The sequence below is a fragment of the Capricornis sumatraensis genome, chromosome 21, assembly GCF_032405125.1.
Source record: "Capricornis sumatraensis isolate serow.1 chromosome 21, serow.2, whole genome shotgun sequence".
NCBI lineage: Eukaryota > Metazoa > Chordata > Mammalia > Artiodactyla > Bovidae > Capricornis > Capricornis sumatraensis.
Window position 1 is genome coordinate 52,152,445 of NC_091089.1, and position 15,644 is coordinate 52,168,088.

General features: G+C 46.4%; 1 protein-coding gene across 1 annotated transcript in view; it reads right to left on the minus strand.

Annotated features, from left to right (window-relative positions):
- Positions 1-15,644, minus strand: part of MYO5B (myosin VB) — a 197,923-nt gene that overhangs the window by 80,388 nt on the left and 101,891 nt on the right. Inside the window, exons 13-15 of the mRNA XM_068993666.1 lie at positions 10,412-10,534; positions 9,391-9,474; positions 288-428 (exon numbers count right to left, since the gene is read on the minus strand). Coding sequence (XP_068849767.1) covers positions 288-428; positions 9,391-9,474; positions 10,412-10,534 — 348 coding nt within the window. The remainder of the gene's footprint in view (positions 1-287; positions 429-9,390; positions 9,475-10,411; positions 10,535-15,644) is intronic.

Sequence of the window (15,644 nt, forward strand, 5' to 3'; positions counted from 1 at the left end):
AGGCTCACCCTCAGGTGTCTGTGGTCCTGCGATGTGGTCCCCCCAAAAGGGATCAGACACTCAACATGGGGATGGAGTCCTCCCCTCTCTCCCCTTCCAGTTCCCTCTAGTGAAGGTTCTGCACCTTCCTTCTTCAAAGGGCACAGAAGGACCAGGCTGGGGGCTGGGGATGCGGATACCGAGGCCACTCGGGCCCCCCTCTGACTCTGCCCCTCCATCCTTCATCTCCAGAGAGGCAGTCTTGCCTCACGTGCCAGGCTCCACAGCTCTGGGGCCTGGGGGCTCACCTGGTAACCCACGGTTTTCTTGTGCTCCTTGTTGGAGGCTTTCATGGGGCGTCTGGAGGGGCGAATGTTGATCTTGGAAGAAGCGGTGGTGGCGGGAGCAGAGTCTTTGCCATCATGGAACAAGTCAGCCACCAGCGGGAACTAGAAACAAACAGAGGAAGAAGATGGAGAACAAGAGCTCTTGGACTTTACGCTGCTTGCACTCTTTCCAAGTAGCCTTCCAATACACACCAGAGGGAACTGGAAACACACGTCCACACAAACACTTGCACACCAGTGGCTGTGGCCGCATCACTCCTAGTAGCTGCAAAGCAGGAACAATCCAAATGCCCATCAACTGCTGAACGGATCAACAGAATGTGATGTATACACACAACGGAATATTACTCAACAGTGTGAAGGAATGAAATCCTCGTTCATGCTAAAACCTGCCTCAACCTTGGAAACACCAAGTGAAGAGTCAGACACAGCAGACCACATGGTGTGTGACTCCATTTCCTGGAAATGTCCAGGGAACAGAAGGTAGTTTAGAGTTGGCTGAGGGGCTGGGGAAATGGGGAAACTGGAATGACTGCTAATGGGGACAGAGTTTCTCCTTGGAGTAATGAAAATGTTCTCGAATTTACCATGGTAATGGTTGTACAGCTTGGTGACTATACTCAAACTACTGAATTATACACTTCAAAAGGGTGAACTTGGGGTATAAGAATTATATTTTAAAGAAAGGAAGGGAAAAAAGTAATTTCACCAGGAAATCTCACATAACCTTCACCTACAAAGATGGGCAAAACTTCTTTCCTTTCTGGAGTGGTAGAAGGCAGCTATGGTCTAATAAAGCTGTTTAAAATTTTCCACACTTATTATTACTGCATCTTGTAAAGTTATTTAACTTAAGCCTTAATTTCTTCATCAGTAAAATGGGAATAAGGATGGACTCGCTATATGGAGTTGCTATGAGACTAAGTAAGATAACACACTGTGTACACCGGGGTGAAGGCCAGGCCAGGCACGGGGCAGGTGGGACAGAGTCCCAGCTCTCAAGGCACTGGTTGTGTCAGCATCCCTTGGGGAAGCAGATACTGGGGACAGAATCAAGGGTTGGAAGGCCACTACCACTGCCTGCAGGTGGGGAGGGCACACGAGGAGGAGCCGGGCCCCGCCCTCTAACCCTGAGCCACTCCCACCCCAACGAGGCTCAAACACTTGTGCTCAGGCTCCGGGCTCTGCTTCCTCGTGTCCATGCATTTCTTCCCATAACTTCCTCGTGTCCACGCACCTTTCTTCCCGTAACTCCCATTAACATGGTGCCTCCCATCTCCTCCTGCATGTCCGAGTCTGCCTTCTGGGGGCTCTGAAATCTGATCTCAGTGCCCCTCCCACTCACTTTGCTGTAACTTAAGCCACTCTCCTCCAGCCCTGCTTTCCCCACTGTGTTCTCTTCCAGCACCTTTCACCGCTCCGCCTTCCTGTACTTCTCTGAGTTGCAGATTCCCCAAAACCGCATCATCGCCATTTAACTCTTCTAACACTCATTCCCTGGACAGTGTCCTCTTGTGCCCGTGGCTTCAACTATCCCCTTCAAGCCCATCTCTCCATCTCGATCTTCCACTACTGTGGAAGATCTGAGTGGATCACAGTTCCAACCCTCTGCTCAATATCCTCCTCCTCACTCTCAGTGTTCCACTGGAAGCTCCAAGTTCAACAAAGCCCAAACCACTACCACCTGCTGTCTTCCCAAATTTAGATTAGAGATCCTGCCATCACCCTACCTCTCATCCCAATCAATCACCTAGTCTGTCCATGGTTAAGCCTCAGCAGTCCTTTCTTGATCAACCAGAATGCCCCTGTCCTAGTTCAGGCCCACCTGAGCGCTCTCCCGGGTCACTGTAGTCATCTACAAAACTTGAGTGCCCACCTCCAGGCATATCCTTCTGCAAACACGTTCGACCCCACAGCCAGTCTTAGAGTTTTCTCTCCATCCAAAACATACCCAGTAACCCCTTGTTTACAGACTTGTTGGTCCTCACTGTCTACAGCAAAGAGCCACCATCACACATATTAACTGAGACCAGGGGGAGTGGCAGGAATAGAGGGGCTGATGGAGGTGGGAGAGGTCAGCCCAGGCATGGGGCCTCCGTAGACCGGGGCCAGAGCCAAGGCACACGTGAGAAAGGGTCACGTGCCCAGTCAGAAAGGCGCCTAGAAGTGTCTGCAGGGAAATGACTGATGGGAGTCTGAAGCCAGGTTCACATTCTAAAGACAGCAGTGATTCCGTCTGCAAGTCCAAACGATACCAAACTGATTAAATTATTCTAATTCACATACTTTCAGAAGTGGACTTCCAAGATGTTTGGGTCTTGGGTAGAAGTTACCAAGAGTATGACTATACCATTGGAGAAGTCTAATTTACAGAAATCATTATTAGTAGCTTTTTCTGTGAAAAATCTGTTAACTTCTGAGGTCGGGAGCTTGTATCAGAATCACAGAAGGAACTCTGAAATCAAATGCAATAATAAGAGTATTTTAAAATTTAAGCCCCTTTCTCCTGCTGCCATCAGAAAAGCTATGCCTTTTATTTATTTGATATATTAAAGGATTTATAAGTTAAGAACAAAAAATGAAAACTTCCGTTCAAGGCAGATTTTAATCTACGCAGGCACTGTGCCGTAATTGAGGAACAAACACAACCAAGCCTGGAGGATTTGTACTGTATTTTAAAAGTGATGTTTTCGTTGTTAGGTCCCGGCTATCGAGACTGCATCTGGAAGTGGTCAGGTCTCTGGGATGGAGAAGAAGATGAGTTTGTTGGGACCTTAACACTAGCAGGGAGGGGCGGGCTTTATGTTCTATTCAGAACTGATGTTACAAACTCAGTGAACACACAGAGACATCTAGTTAACCACAAGAAGGAATGACCAAGAGGCACCTCATTTAACCTCAGGCTACAGGCAACAATAAAAGACCAGGCAGATACCCCACCACTCCACCCCCACCCCACTTCCCAGGGCAAGGGGCTGGGCCAGACGGGGACCTCCTTGTCCCTGGAGTGTCCCAAAGTCTCAACGAAAAGTAGTTACCAAGCTCTTGTTTGAAAATGGATTCATGCAAAAGGAACACATTTCTGGGTGAGAGAGAGCTGTGTTTTGTTGTTGTTTTTAATTGACTAACTCCAGTTCTGCTTTTCAAACAACCAGAAAGTCTATTTACCAGCCCAGGAATGGAAGCACTACAATTCACCTTAGGGCAGTCCTCAGAAACAGGATCCACCTGGGCCTTTCTAAAAACCTGCTCCCTTCAATCTTGAAAATACTGAGATAAAACCTTCAAACAAACCAAGCACTTCCCTGATACTGCTGGTCACTTATTTCAGGGTCAGCAGGCACTGACTTTGGTGTTCTCTGCTACTCAAGTCTATATATAGATATTAAAAGCCTGAGGCAGATCTGTTTGAAAAGGGATTAAAAGAAATAGGAAAACACTTTCTAAAGACCACTTGAGGGTTTAAGAAAACTGTCAATTACAGGTATCTACATAGCTGTTACCTTGGAAATCACAGCTATTCACTTCCGTTTATATGAACATTAACTATCTTTTCTTGAAAGCAGAGACGTGAATCTAAAATGAGACACAGTACAATGACCATTTGATTGGAATCTCTAGCTTCGAGTCTTACCTTTAAAAGCTCTGGCAGTAAACATAATAACAAACACATTTTCTTTTCCATCAATTCTTATATATGGTAAATGCTACTCTCCAGGTGGAAAAAATTTTTGAACTTTTAGGTAAGAAATACCCTGTTTAATATTCATTGGAAGGACTGATGCTGAAGCTGAAACTCCAATATTTTGACCACCTGATGCAAAGAACTGACTCATCTGAAAAGATCCTGATGCTGGGAAAGATTGAAGGCAGGAGAAGGGGACGACAGAGGATGAGATGGTTGGATGGCATCACTGACTCAACAGACATGAATTTGAGTAAACTCTGGGAGCTGGCGATGGACAGGGAGGCCTGGTTGCTGCAGTCCATGGGGTCACGAAGAGTTGGACACGACTGAGCGACTGAACTGAACTGACTCTATTTAAAGGGGTTTTAAAGGGTATTTGGAGGAAAAGTCTCAGCACTTTTTTTCAAGAAGCGGGACCTTTCTGTATTGCCGAGAACGATCATATTGTTTTCCTAACTAAAGTTCTCTCTTACAGTTATCTGTTTATTCTAAGTATTGGGAGAGGCTTTATAACTACCAGCAGAAACTGATTTTAAACAGGAAGCCTTCCAAAAACACTTCAAAGCTAATGTTTCATAGTATGCTAACTCAAAAGCTATTATATAACAACTTTTAAAAATGTAAAGCAAATGTGCTTGCTCAAAATGAAACATGTGTGTACCCTGGAAGGAAGCTAGTTGTGTAGAAAGCAATGGAATGTATGTGTCCTTATCCTTGAGCTGAAGCTGAGGGAGAAAGAAGACGGGGGGTGGAGGGTGGGGGGTCAAGATGGTGTTTGGACCTTGTCAGAGCATCCTGACTCTTGGACCTCAGGGACAGGTGCAGCCCATTGTAGGCAGTCTGGGCTCAAATGGTCTGCCTGGCCTCAGTACCACACTGGTCTTGAGATCCCGTCCGCTGGGATGGTGTGGAGATGGTACCAGCAGGGTCTGCCTGGGAACACGGCCCAGAACGGCCCTTGCTTTCCAGCACCTGCTGGCATGTACCCTGGACCCACTGCCCAGCCCTTTGACCTGAACTCTGTGGGGCCCTGGAACAGGAAGTCTCCAGAAGAAAAAATTCTCCCTTCGAGATTCCCCCACCACCTCAATTTATAAATTTTATCGCTTTTTACAATAAACACTAAGAAGAAAACCCCTCCATCTTTAGAATCTAAAATAAATCAGTCTGTTAACCTGAAGTCATGTTTCAAAAGAGGCATCTCTCTACTTAAATCTCTATTTATAGCTTTCTGATAGCTGAGGAAGAACTTAGCTGTATTATGGCCTCTCAGGCAGCATAACTGGCTTTACTAATTACATTCTCATTAACACCATTTTATTTCACTGCTCTTGGTGAGAGCTCTTCAAACAGCCTTTTGGCTGGCAGGGTACATGGTTATCTTCCATCCCATCCTGACTAGTTTTTCACACTGATTTGTTAATTTCTTACCAGGGATGTCACACAAAAGGAAAAAGCTAATAGGTCTCTTCCCAAATAAAAATACCTTTAAGTAAAACCATGAATTTGCCTACGAGATGTAAGAGTTTTGCTCAGTGAGAAGAAAACCAGTAAAAAGGTGGGCATTAACTGGATACCATGGCTTGTATCTTTCCAGGTCTTTTTCTCTCTCTAAGTGTATCCTAGAAACATAAACTTTGTGGGACTGATGTAAAAAAAAAATTAAAGAAAATGATAGAGGCTCAGTGAACTCTGAGCTTTAAAAATGCTACAACGACAGATGCTGCCAGTGGTACCCACCTGTCTGAATGATTTAAAGCACATTTCTAATCGCTCTGATTGGCAGCTGTAGTCTGTGGAGATCCCATCTATAGGTTTATAGTGACACACTGTTGATTTCTGCTTTCCATCTCCTGGGATGTCTGAAATGGGCTGGAAGGCATCCAGGGTGGAGCATTCTCAGCCCTCCTCCTACTGGGGTCTAGGGGGCCTGGGAGCCCCTCTCAGTTAAATCTTTAAGGGTTGCTGGTCATCATCACAGCATCTCTGAGGGTTTGCTGGGATGGGAGCAGGAGGGCCTGGCAACAAGGTCTTTGGTTTCTTTAGAAATGTTAGCTGGTAAAGGGGAAGGCTAGAGTTGTGGTAGGTGGACAGTGAAGAGCAGGGAGCTGGTACCTTTTAAGAGTGGGCTTCCCTGGTAGCTCAGCAGTAAAGAATCTGCCTGCCCATGCAGGAGATGTGAGCTTGATCCCTGGGGTGGAGAAGATCCTCTGGAGGAAGCAAATGGCAACCCCCTCCAGTATTCTTGCCTGGGAAATCCCATGGACAGAGGAGCCTGACAGGTTACAGTCCATGGGGTTGCAGAAAGTCGGACAGCTTAGTGACTAAACAGGAACAAACCTTTTAAGAGCATATCACAGAACTATTTTACACTCCAATTTAGCAATACTGCTAGCCTTTTGAAGGGCATACTCTTTGAACTGTCGATTCCATTTCTAATAATTTACAGGCAGACACAACTATACAAGTAAGCAAAGATATATGTAAAGGGCATTCCTTGCAGTGTTGAGTTAGCAAAATATCAACAATTTTTTAAAAAAAGAAAAGAAGTGGATATGTTCTCATATGAAAAATGGCCAAGAGATCACGGTAAGTGAAAAGTGAGAGAGGACTGTGTATAATGCCATTCATTTCAATTTTAAAAAGATGTACCAGTATATTTGTATCATCAGAATGGGAATGCATGAAAAGAAAGATCAGGAGTGGGAGAGAATACTTCTATTTTATATATTTCTAAACTATTTGAATTTTTTTATGAGCCTATATTTCATTTCTAATAAAAATTCAGTACACCCTATCTAAAATGATACACCTGTTTAGAAAAGAATGAACACCAGGCCTGAGACTGCCATCCTAGAGAGGCCTGCTTACAAGACCATGCTTGGCTGGTGCCTGGAAACGTGGATTTGGGGAGGGTCTTTTGCAGTCCCTGATAAGAACGGCTCACTGAGCCTAAACTGTTTACACCAACAATATTGTTTTTGCTGAGCCAACCTGCTTTCCTGCTGCGACTCTGGAACCGGTACGTGCTAGGCAAAGGGTGCCAACACCACTGTTTACCAGTAGGGAACCCTGAATGCCCAGGCTCAGGTGAGCTTCTCTGGTAAATAGTTGCCAGGGATCATCACAAGCTTCCCAGGGGGCGCTAGTGGTAAAGAACCCGCTTGCCAGTGCAGGAGACGTAAGAGACACGGGTTTGATCCCTGGGTCGGGAAGATCCCCTGAAGAAGGGAATGGCAAAACACTCCAGTATTCTTGCCTGGAGAATCCCATGGACAGAGGAGCCTGGCGGGCTACAGTCTATGGGGTTGCACAGAGGACACGTGGGACACGACGGAAGTGACTCAGCAGTGGCAGCAGATATCATCACAAGGCACCACTGTGGAAAAGAAGCATATTCAGCAGGACCGCCCCCCCACCTCCATCCTCCCCTGGGGAAGGACTCCTGAAGCTCGCACCTGGTTTCCATGTCTGTCACCCCAGGCGCCTTCTCCCTTGCTGATGTGCCTTATATCCTTTTGCCATAATAAATCATAGCCATGAGCACTATGGTTGAGACTCTTCCTAGCAAACGGTTCAACTTGGGGGTGACTATGGGGACTCCCAGCACATTCCTATTATTCTTTTCCATAGAACCTTCTTCCTGACCTTCACAGCATCACCAAAACTTACGATCAAACTGTACATCTTTTCACTTGACTGTAAGATCCGTGAGGTTAACTACACGTACTTGTTACCACTATATATCACACAAATGTTTAATAAAGTTTGTTAAATAAAACTAAGGAAAAAAAATCTCAGTGGCTAATAACAGATAATCCGCTGGAGACAAGAATGTGAGAGATTCCCTTCTAGATACTGGGATCCCCGAGAGACACTCAGACTAAGACAAAAATCAATGGCAGAACCAGACTCTGCACTTAACAGAAAGAACCCGACACTCTCCCCCAGTCCCTCATCTGCGCTCCTTCCCGACAGGAGAAGCCTGTCACAAGAAAGAAAGTTTCTTAGCCCTCTAGAGCCGCTGTCACAGGAACAGGAGGTCACAGGCCTCTACTTCTAAGACACACAGGAGGAGGAAACGTGCTCCTCGGGGCTCAAACTGTCCACTTCTGCTCTCTCACTGTGGTTCCCCTCCCATCCCTCACCTTTCTTGCAAAGAATGGAAAAAGTCACGTTAACCACCATGGACTAGAGGGCTGGACACTTGGCAAGGCAAGGGGTTAATCTCGCATTGACGTGCACACTTATCCAAAGCAAGTTTGTCTCAGTGATGACTAACTCTCTAGATATGGGGAGAGGACACCGGCCGGAGTTTGCCCTGGGCTGCCCACATTGCTGGTAACGACTCAAATCCTCCCTAAAACCCTGGCCTTGGGGCCACGTGATTTACCTGCCTCTAGATGCCTGGGTCCATCCTCAGGGTGTATTTTCTGCACTCCATCATCTCAGCCCTACGGCATTCATCTACAGCTTATCACAAAGAGACATTAATCTGCCACTGGCAGTGTTATCAAGCCTCCGCAGTGAGTGCTGTGCCACGTGGTCTGGGAGAAAGCCTCCGAACTCCTGGAGGGTCCTTTCCTGGGCGTCCTCTGAAGGGCTGTGGCCAGCATCAGCGCCTGCCTCCAAGCATCGGCAAGGGGGCTCTCCGGACCAGCAGGGCTTGTTGCTGCCCCAGCCCAGGCCGCCTCTCCCTTCAGTTACTGTAGGCTTGTTCACCTGCCCACCCTCAGCCCATAACAGAATGTAAATGCCTACAGGTATATTCAGGGCCGCGCCTCCCCAGGTAGATGCTTGATAAACGTGTTTAGGTCAATCGGTACTTTGTTCCTTCTACCTGTAGAATGGACACAATATTTGCTGCCTTTTTGTTATGCTCATGAGAAGGAAACAACTAAAGTTTTGGAGATCCTAGAAAGCAACATTCCAGAACTGTAGATATAAGGGTCCCCTGAATCCTACTGCTCCATTTATGTTTCTGGCCGTAGGGAAGTTCCACAGACTGCTAGCAGAAATCAAAGGCGCTGAAACCAGGATCTGAAGGGGTTTAAGTACTTTTACATCTGCTCCAAGGAGACGGAAGACAAATGACACAATGGACACCTGCAATGTCTCCACAGTTAGACTCACCATGACCCCTTCAGACTGGCCCCCTTTCCCACATCCCTCCACTAGCTGGTACCTTTCGCAGTTGCCTCTGCCATCCCTTGCTCCCTTCCTTTCATCAGGCCATCCTCAAATTCTCAGACTGAAATGACTGGCAGGCCCCTCACCCCCCAACCGTGATCCAGACTGGGGCTGGCACTGACCACACCCTGCCCGGCTCTGGCCTGGGTGCTCCGCTTCTGTCTCTCCACTTCCGGAGCTCTTTACCTTGCTGGCCTTCAGGATGTTGATCTGTTCTTCATACACGGTATCTCTGTTTTTCTCCAGAAAACCATCTGAAAGGTACTCCACCTGGGGCCACGGCCGGAAACAGAAAGGGTAGTTACCGCTCCTGCGTGACCCGGGGCCCTCACCAGCATCTCCACTGGTTTCATCTCATCCACAGCGTCTTCTGAAAAGAGCTGTGTGTACATGGGAAACCCACGGATGCTCTCATCTAAAATGTAAACCCAACACATACCGAGATTTACAGAAACGAAGCTGAATATTCATTTTGCAGAAAACCACATTCTTTTGCAGTCCATGGGGTTGCAAAGAGTCAGACACAACTGAGCGACTGAACAATAACAACATTGGTCTGGGCTTCCCTGGTGGTTCAGACAGTAAAGAATCTGCCTGTAATGCAGGCAGAGAGCCAGGTTCGATCCCTGGGTTGGGAAAATACCCTGGAGTAAGGGAATGGCTACCCACTCCGGTATTCTTGCCTAGAGAATTCCATGGACAGAGGAGCCTGGTGGGCTATAATCCATGGGGTTGCAAAGAGTCAGATAGGACAGAGCAAATAACACATTGTTTCAAACATGAAGGAGCAAATAACACATTGATTCAAAAAGGAGTTCCCATAAAATGGCCTTGGACAGAAGGCTTCCTTTGGGTGCTCTAAATGCAGCTTGTCAGCCTCATGACAGATGTGCTGAATTAGAACTTGCCTTTGAGCAAGACCTGGTGATGTACATGCACATGAAAATTTGAGAAGCCCTGGGCTAGTGCACATGGAACACAATCCACATGGAGAAATTCGAAGTCTACACCAGCTGCTGGGCAATGAGCCAGTGGAGAAGGAACCACTCTCTCCTCTCTCAGGCTCCAGGAGGCTAGACAAGGCCCCACCCAAGAGACTCCAGGCCACTTACCTGACTTCAAAGGTCAGCTCCCTCTTAGCCCAAGAACCCGAAGTCCCCCGAGGGTGGGGCTCTCGGAGTGCTGAGCCCACCATGAGAAGACCCACCTTATCTGCAAAGTGGATGACAATGAAGGCCTTGTTGGACATGCGGGGTTTCTGGAAGTGTTGGCTGCCGGAGTGCCTGTCGTAGAGCTTCTGAGTCCAGTTCTGGTCGGTTCCTCTGGGGACCTGTGGATTCACAAAATCAGGGGTTTTGCAAAGAGGAAAAAGGAAGTCGAGAGTAGAGGCAGGGTGATGGAGTCTGCCAGGAAGTTAACCTCATCAAGGCTGGACTCAGCACTCAGACCTGGACCCTAACCAGATGTGGAAAGCAGACTCAACCATGGACACCTGGGATCCCACACAGCACGCTCTCAGCATGCCCTGCGTGCTGGCTCCTGTGGTGTCTACAGGCGTGCACTGAGCCTCAGGGAACCTGCAGGTTGGCAAATGCTGGAAGAGCTGGACGAGGGTGGAGGCGAAGGTTACAAGAGCAGAATCACAACCCACGGGACAGAGCTGAAGATGCTTTCTCGTTCTGGTGGGGCCAGTGACTTCAGGGTCACGAACACATCACCCCATCTCCAGTCCGAGCTCCTGTTTGCTCAGGCCAACTCCTACGGCTGGACAGCTCACCCTCTGTCTCATCTGAACACCAGTGTACAGGCTCAGCTCAAGTCTGTCCTTTTCTCTGGAGCCTTTCTTGACCACCCTCGATTGCACTTTGGAATTCTTCCAGTTGAGTTCTTACACATGCGCTGTCCAACACTGTTCATCAGTTGTTGGTTTTTGTGTATTGTCTCGTCTCTATAAACTGTAAGTTTGTTGCACTTGAGAAATATGTCTGTTTTTTTCCTGCCCCTCAAAAAACTTAAAACTGGGTTCCAGCCACAAACTGGGTGCTAAGTACCTAGTGACTGAACTATGCAGTACTAATCTCTACCTCCCTCAAATTTACATTTAGTGATTTCACTCCATTAAGGATTCTGAAGAGCAGCCTCTTTCCATATCTTTAGAGATAGCTTCGAAAGTGAAAACGCATCATGCTTTGCTGAAAACAAAACACAGAGCCACTCTACCCACCTCTCAAATTATCAAAGATGATGGCACCTTGTCAAATATGAAGGTACCCCTCCTTCATTCTTGACCATCACTTGCACACACCCTTTCCTCAGCTATGGGCTACCAATGACTTGCCCTTTCATTAGTTTAGCCTGTACATTTGGATCAGGCAGGGTTGAAGGTGACCCCTGCACTAGCCATTTAAAAAGGGCTTTGTTTAGTAAATTAATAAAACCTCTGCATATGAAAAATTGCTTACCCACTTGAAAACAAATTTCTCAAATACTTCGAAACCAGATTTTTCTCAATATTCAACTTGGTGTAACTGGTACTGAATATCCAGTGTTAAGTGCCATAGGATTTTTAAGAAAACTTTTTCTTCAAGGAGGCTACTAATTGCATTGGGCAGACAAAATAAAATATATTTAATTCTGCATTTTAAAATATATTGTTTCATATTTGTCTCCAAGCAGCTTGTGTTCAGAAACACCAGGTGTGGGGAAAGCAAGAGGCCAACCTGGCTGAGCTCCCAGGAGGCGAAAACAGAAGCACAATGGACCCAAACCTGGGGCAGACAGGACAGGAAGGACAGGACCACGATGAGAAGCCCCACCTGGGTCAGCACCTGCGTTTGCCAGTATCCAGCTCATCTTATCTTGTCCGTGAAACTGGACTTCTCAGCAGATTTCATAATCCTACATATTCCCTAAATCAGAGTCGCGTGAATCAATGAGCAAGAGAGGCCCGAAACCAAGGTTCATATATAAACATATTTCCTGACAAGGGTCGGTCTCTGTTCTCAGCCCCATCCTTGACTAAAAATGAAGACCAGCAGAAATGCATAGGAATGAAGAATCTCAGATAATGCTAAAAGCAAATGTCCAGAGAACTTATTGCCAGGCAATTTTCTATACATTTTATATTAACTCATTCAATCCTATAAAGTAGGTATTAGTTTCTCAGTCATGTCCAACTCTCTGCAAACCCCATGGAGTATAGCCCACCAGGCTCCTCTGTCCATGGGCTTCTCCACGCAAGGGTACTGGCATGGGTAGCCATTTCCTTCTCCAGGGGATCTTCCTGACCCACGGATTGAACCTGGGTCTCCTGCATTGCAGGCAGATTTTTCACCATCTGAGCCACCAGGGAAGCTACTATATACATTTTACAGGTGAAGAAACAGAGCAGTTAGGTAACTTGCCCAAAGTCACACAGCTGGCAAGCAGCAAAGCTGGGGTTCAAGCCAGGACAGGCTGGTTGGTTGACGTGCTCCTCACTGTTTGGGCTTCCCTGCCCGATGACAGAGTTTTAAAGGAGCCACAAAGGCACAGTTAGCTGGGAAGCAGTCATTTCCAAAAATCTTTCCAATAAGTAGATTTAAAACAGGCATTGGAGACAACAAGCAAATCTTGTATTTTGATAAAATCTAGATTGCAGTTATCAGTAGCTTTGGAATATGCTGCAAATCAAATCCTTTTTTTTTTTTTTTTTTAAATATCTGCCAGCACCTTCATGCAAGCTTTCTTCCTCTCCAAAGACACTGGGCCAGGAGCCTGGACTCCAGCTCTGTCTTCATCTAGGTGGGTACTGTCCCTCAGGAGGTGAATCCCTCTGACCTGCTCTGCTGGCCACTGGTCACACCAAAGGTGAAGGCCACATCTAGATGAAACGTCTCAAATTGGCAAATGTTGTAGAGATAAGAAGTAGATTTGTGGTTGCCTAGGGCTGTGGGGGAATGGAGAATTTCTGCTAATGTATATCTTTAGGGGATGATGAAAATGTTGTGAAATTCATGGTTGCACAACTCTGAATACACCAAAAAAACCCCACTGACTTGTGTATTTTAAATACGTGAGTTGGATGGTTTATTAATTCTATCTTAATAAAGCTGTTAAAATACATTAAACCTGATTTTACTCTTTGCTACTAAAATAAAACAGAAAAAATTGGGGGGTGGGGAATGAAATAATCCTTGGACTTACTAAGTCCCTCATCTCCAACAGCCTGGGGTATAAAACCTGTGGCCCAGGACAGCTTTTCACCAAGGCACTCCTGGAACCCTCGTAGGAAGCTATGTCTGGCTGCCATCACTGGCCTGAGACATCGCCTGGGGTTAAAGCCTGCCCCAGCCCAACAGCTGACAAGAGCTGGCTGATAAGGAGCCTAAAGTCAGTTATTCCACCTGTTTCTTGTCCCATCTTCCTGAGCCTGTGCCACCAAGACAGCCTTCCTGGCCTCCATCTCACTCCATCTCAGACCTCTGCAGGCTACCTGATGACTCCCACCCCTGGTGACCTCTCAGGTGGCCCTGCCCGCATCAGCCCTGAATCCTCCTGTGGTAGCTGGGCCTCCAGGACTCTGCTGTCCTAACAGCTCCAGGCAGAAGTGGCTCCTTCCTCCTCACCTGCAGCCATCTCCTCCTTCACTTTCCCACCTTCACAAAACACCACTTTCGCATGCTCAGCAAAACACTAATTCTAGACCAACCCAGAAGCAGAAGATATTAAGAAGAGGTGGCAAGAATACACAGAACTATACAAAAAAGATCTTCATGACCCAGATAATCACAATAGTGTGATCACTCACCTAGAGACAGACATCTTGGAACACGAAGTCAAGTGGACCTTAGGAAGCATCACTATGAACAAAGCTAGTGGAGGTGGTGGAATTCCAGTTGAGCTATTTCAAATCCTAAAAGATGATGCTGTGAAAGTGCTACACTCACTATGCCAGCACATTTGGAAAACTCAGCAGTGGCCACAGGACTGGAAAAGGTCAGTTTTCATTCCAATCCCAAAGAAAGGCAATGCCAAAGAATGCTCAAACTACTGCACAATTGCACCCATCTCACACGCTAGCAAAGTAATGCTCAAAATTCTCCAAGCCAGGCTTCAGCAATATGTGAACTGTGAATTTCCAGATGTTCAAGTTGGATTTAGAAAAGGCAGAGGGGCCAGAGATCAAACTGCCAACATCTACTAGATCATTGAAAAAGCAAGAGAGTTCCAGGAAAACATCTATTTCTGCTTTATTGACTATGCCAAAGCCTTTGACTGTGTGGATCACAGCAAACTGGAAAATTCTTAGAGAGATGGGAATACCAGACCACCTAACCTGCCTCTTGAGAAACCTGTATGCAGGTCAAGAAGCAACAGTTAGAACTGGACATGGAACAACACACTGGTTCCAAATAGGAAAAGGAGTACGTCAAGGGTGTATATTGTCACCCTGCTTATTTAACTTATATGCAGAGTACATCATGAGAAACGCTGGGCTGGAAGAAGCACAAGCTGGAATCAAGATTGTGGAGAGAAATATCAATAACCTCAAATACACAGATGACACCACCCTTACGGCAGAAAGTAAAGAAGAACCAAAGAGCCTCTTGATGAAAGTAAAAGAGGAGAGTGAAAAAGTTGGCTTAAAACTCAACATTCAGAAAACTAAGATCATGGTATCTGGCCCTATCACTTCATGACAAATAGATGGGGAAACAATGGAAACAGTGAGAGACTTTATTTTCTTGGGCTCCAAAATCACTGAAGATGGTGAGTGCAGCCATGAAATTAAGTGATGCTTACTCCTTGGAAGAAAAGCTATGACCAAGCTAGACAGCATATTAAAAAGCAGAGATATTACTTTGTCAACAAAGATCTGTCTAGTCAAAGCTATGGTTTTTCCAGTAGTCATGTATGGATGTGAGGAATTGGACTATAAAGAAAGCTGAGCACCAAAGCATTAATGCTTTTGAACTGTGGTGTTGGAGAAGACTCGTGAGAGTCCTTGGACAGCAAGGAGATCAAACCAGTCAATCCTAAAGGAAATCAGTCCTGAATATTCATTGGAAGGACTGATGCTAAAGCTGAAACTCCAATACTTTGGCCAGCTAATTCAAAGAACTGATGCACTAGAAAAGACCCTTATGCTGGGAAAGACTGAAGGCGGGAGGAGAAGGGGACAACAGAGGATGAGAAGATTGGATGGCATCACCAACTTGATGCACCTGAGTTTGAGTAAACTCCGGGAGTTGGTGATGGAGAGAGAGGCCTGGTGTGCTGCAGTCCATGGGGTTGCAAAGAGTCGGACACGACTGAGCGACTGAAGTGAACTGAACTGAGACCAACCCAACCACCCATCCTGTCCTTTCCCAGACCTGGGTGGCTGGCTGAGATCACACACCAACTTCCCTTCCCTTCATCAACTTCTGCTGGTAATTGAGTATAACTTAGTATTAGTT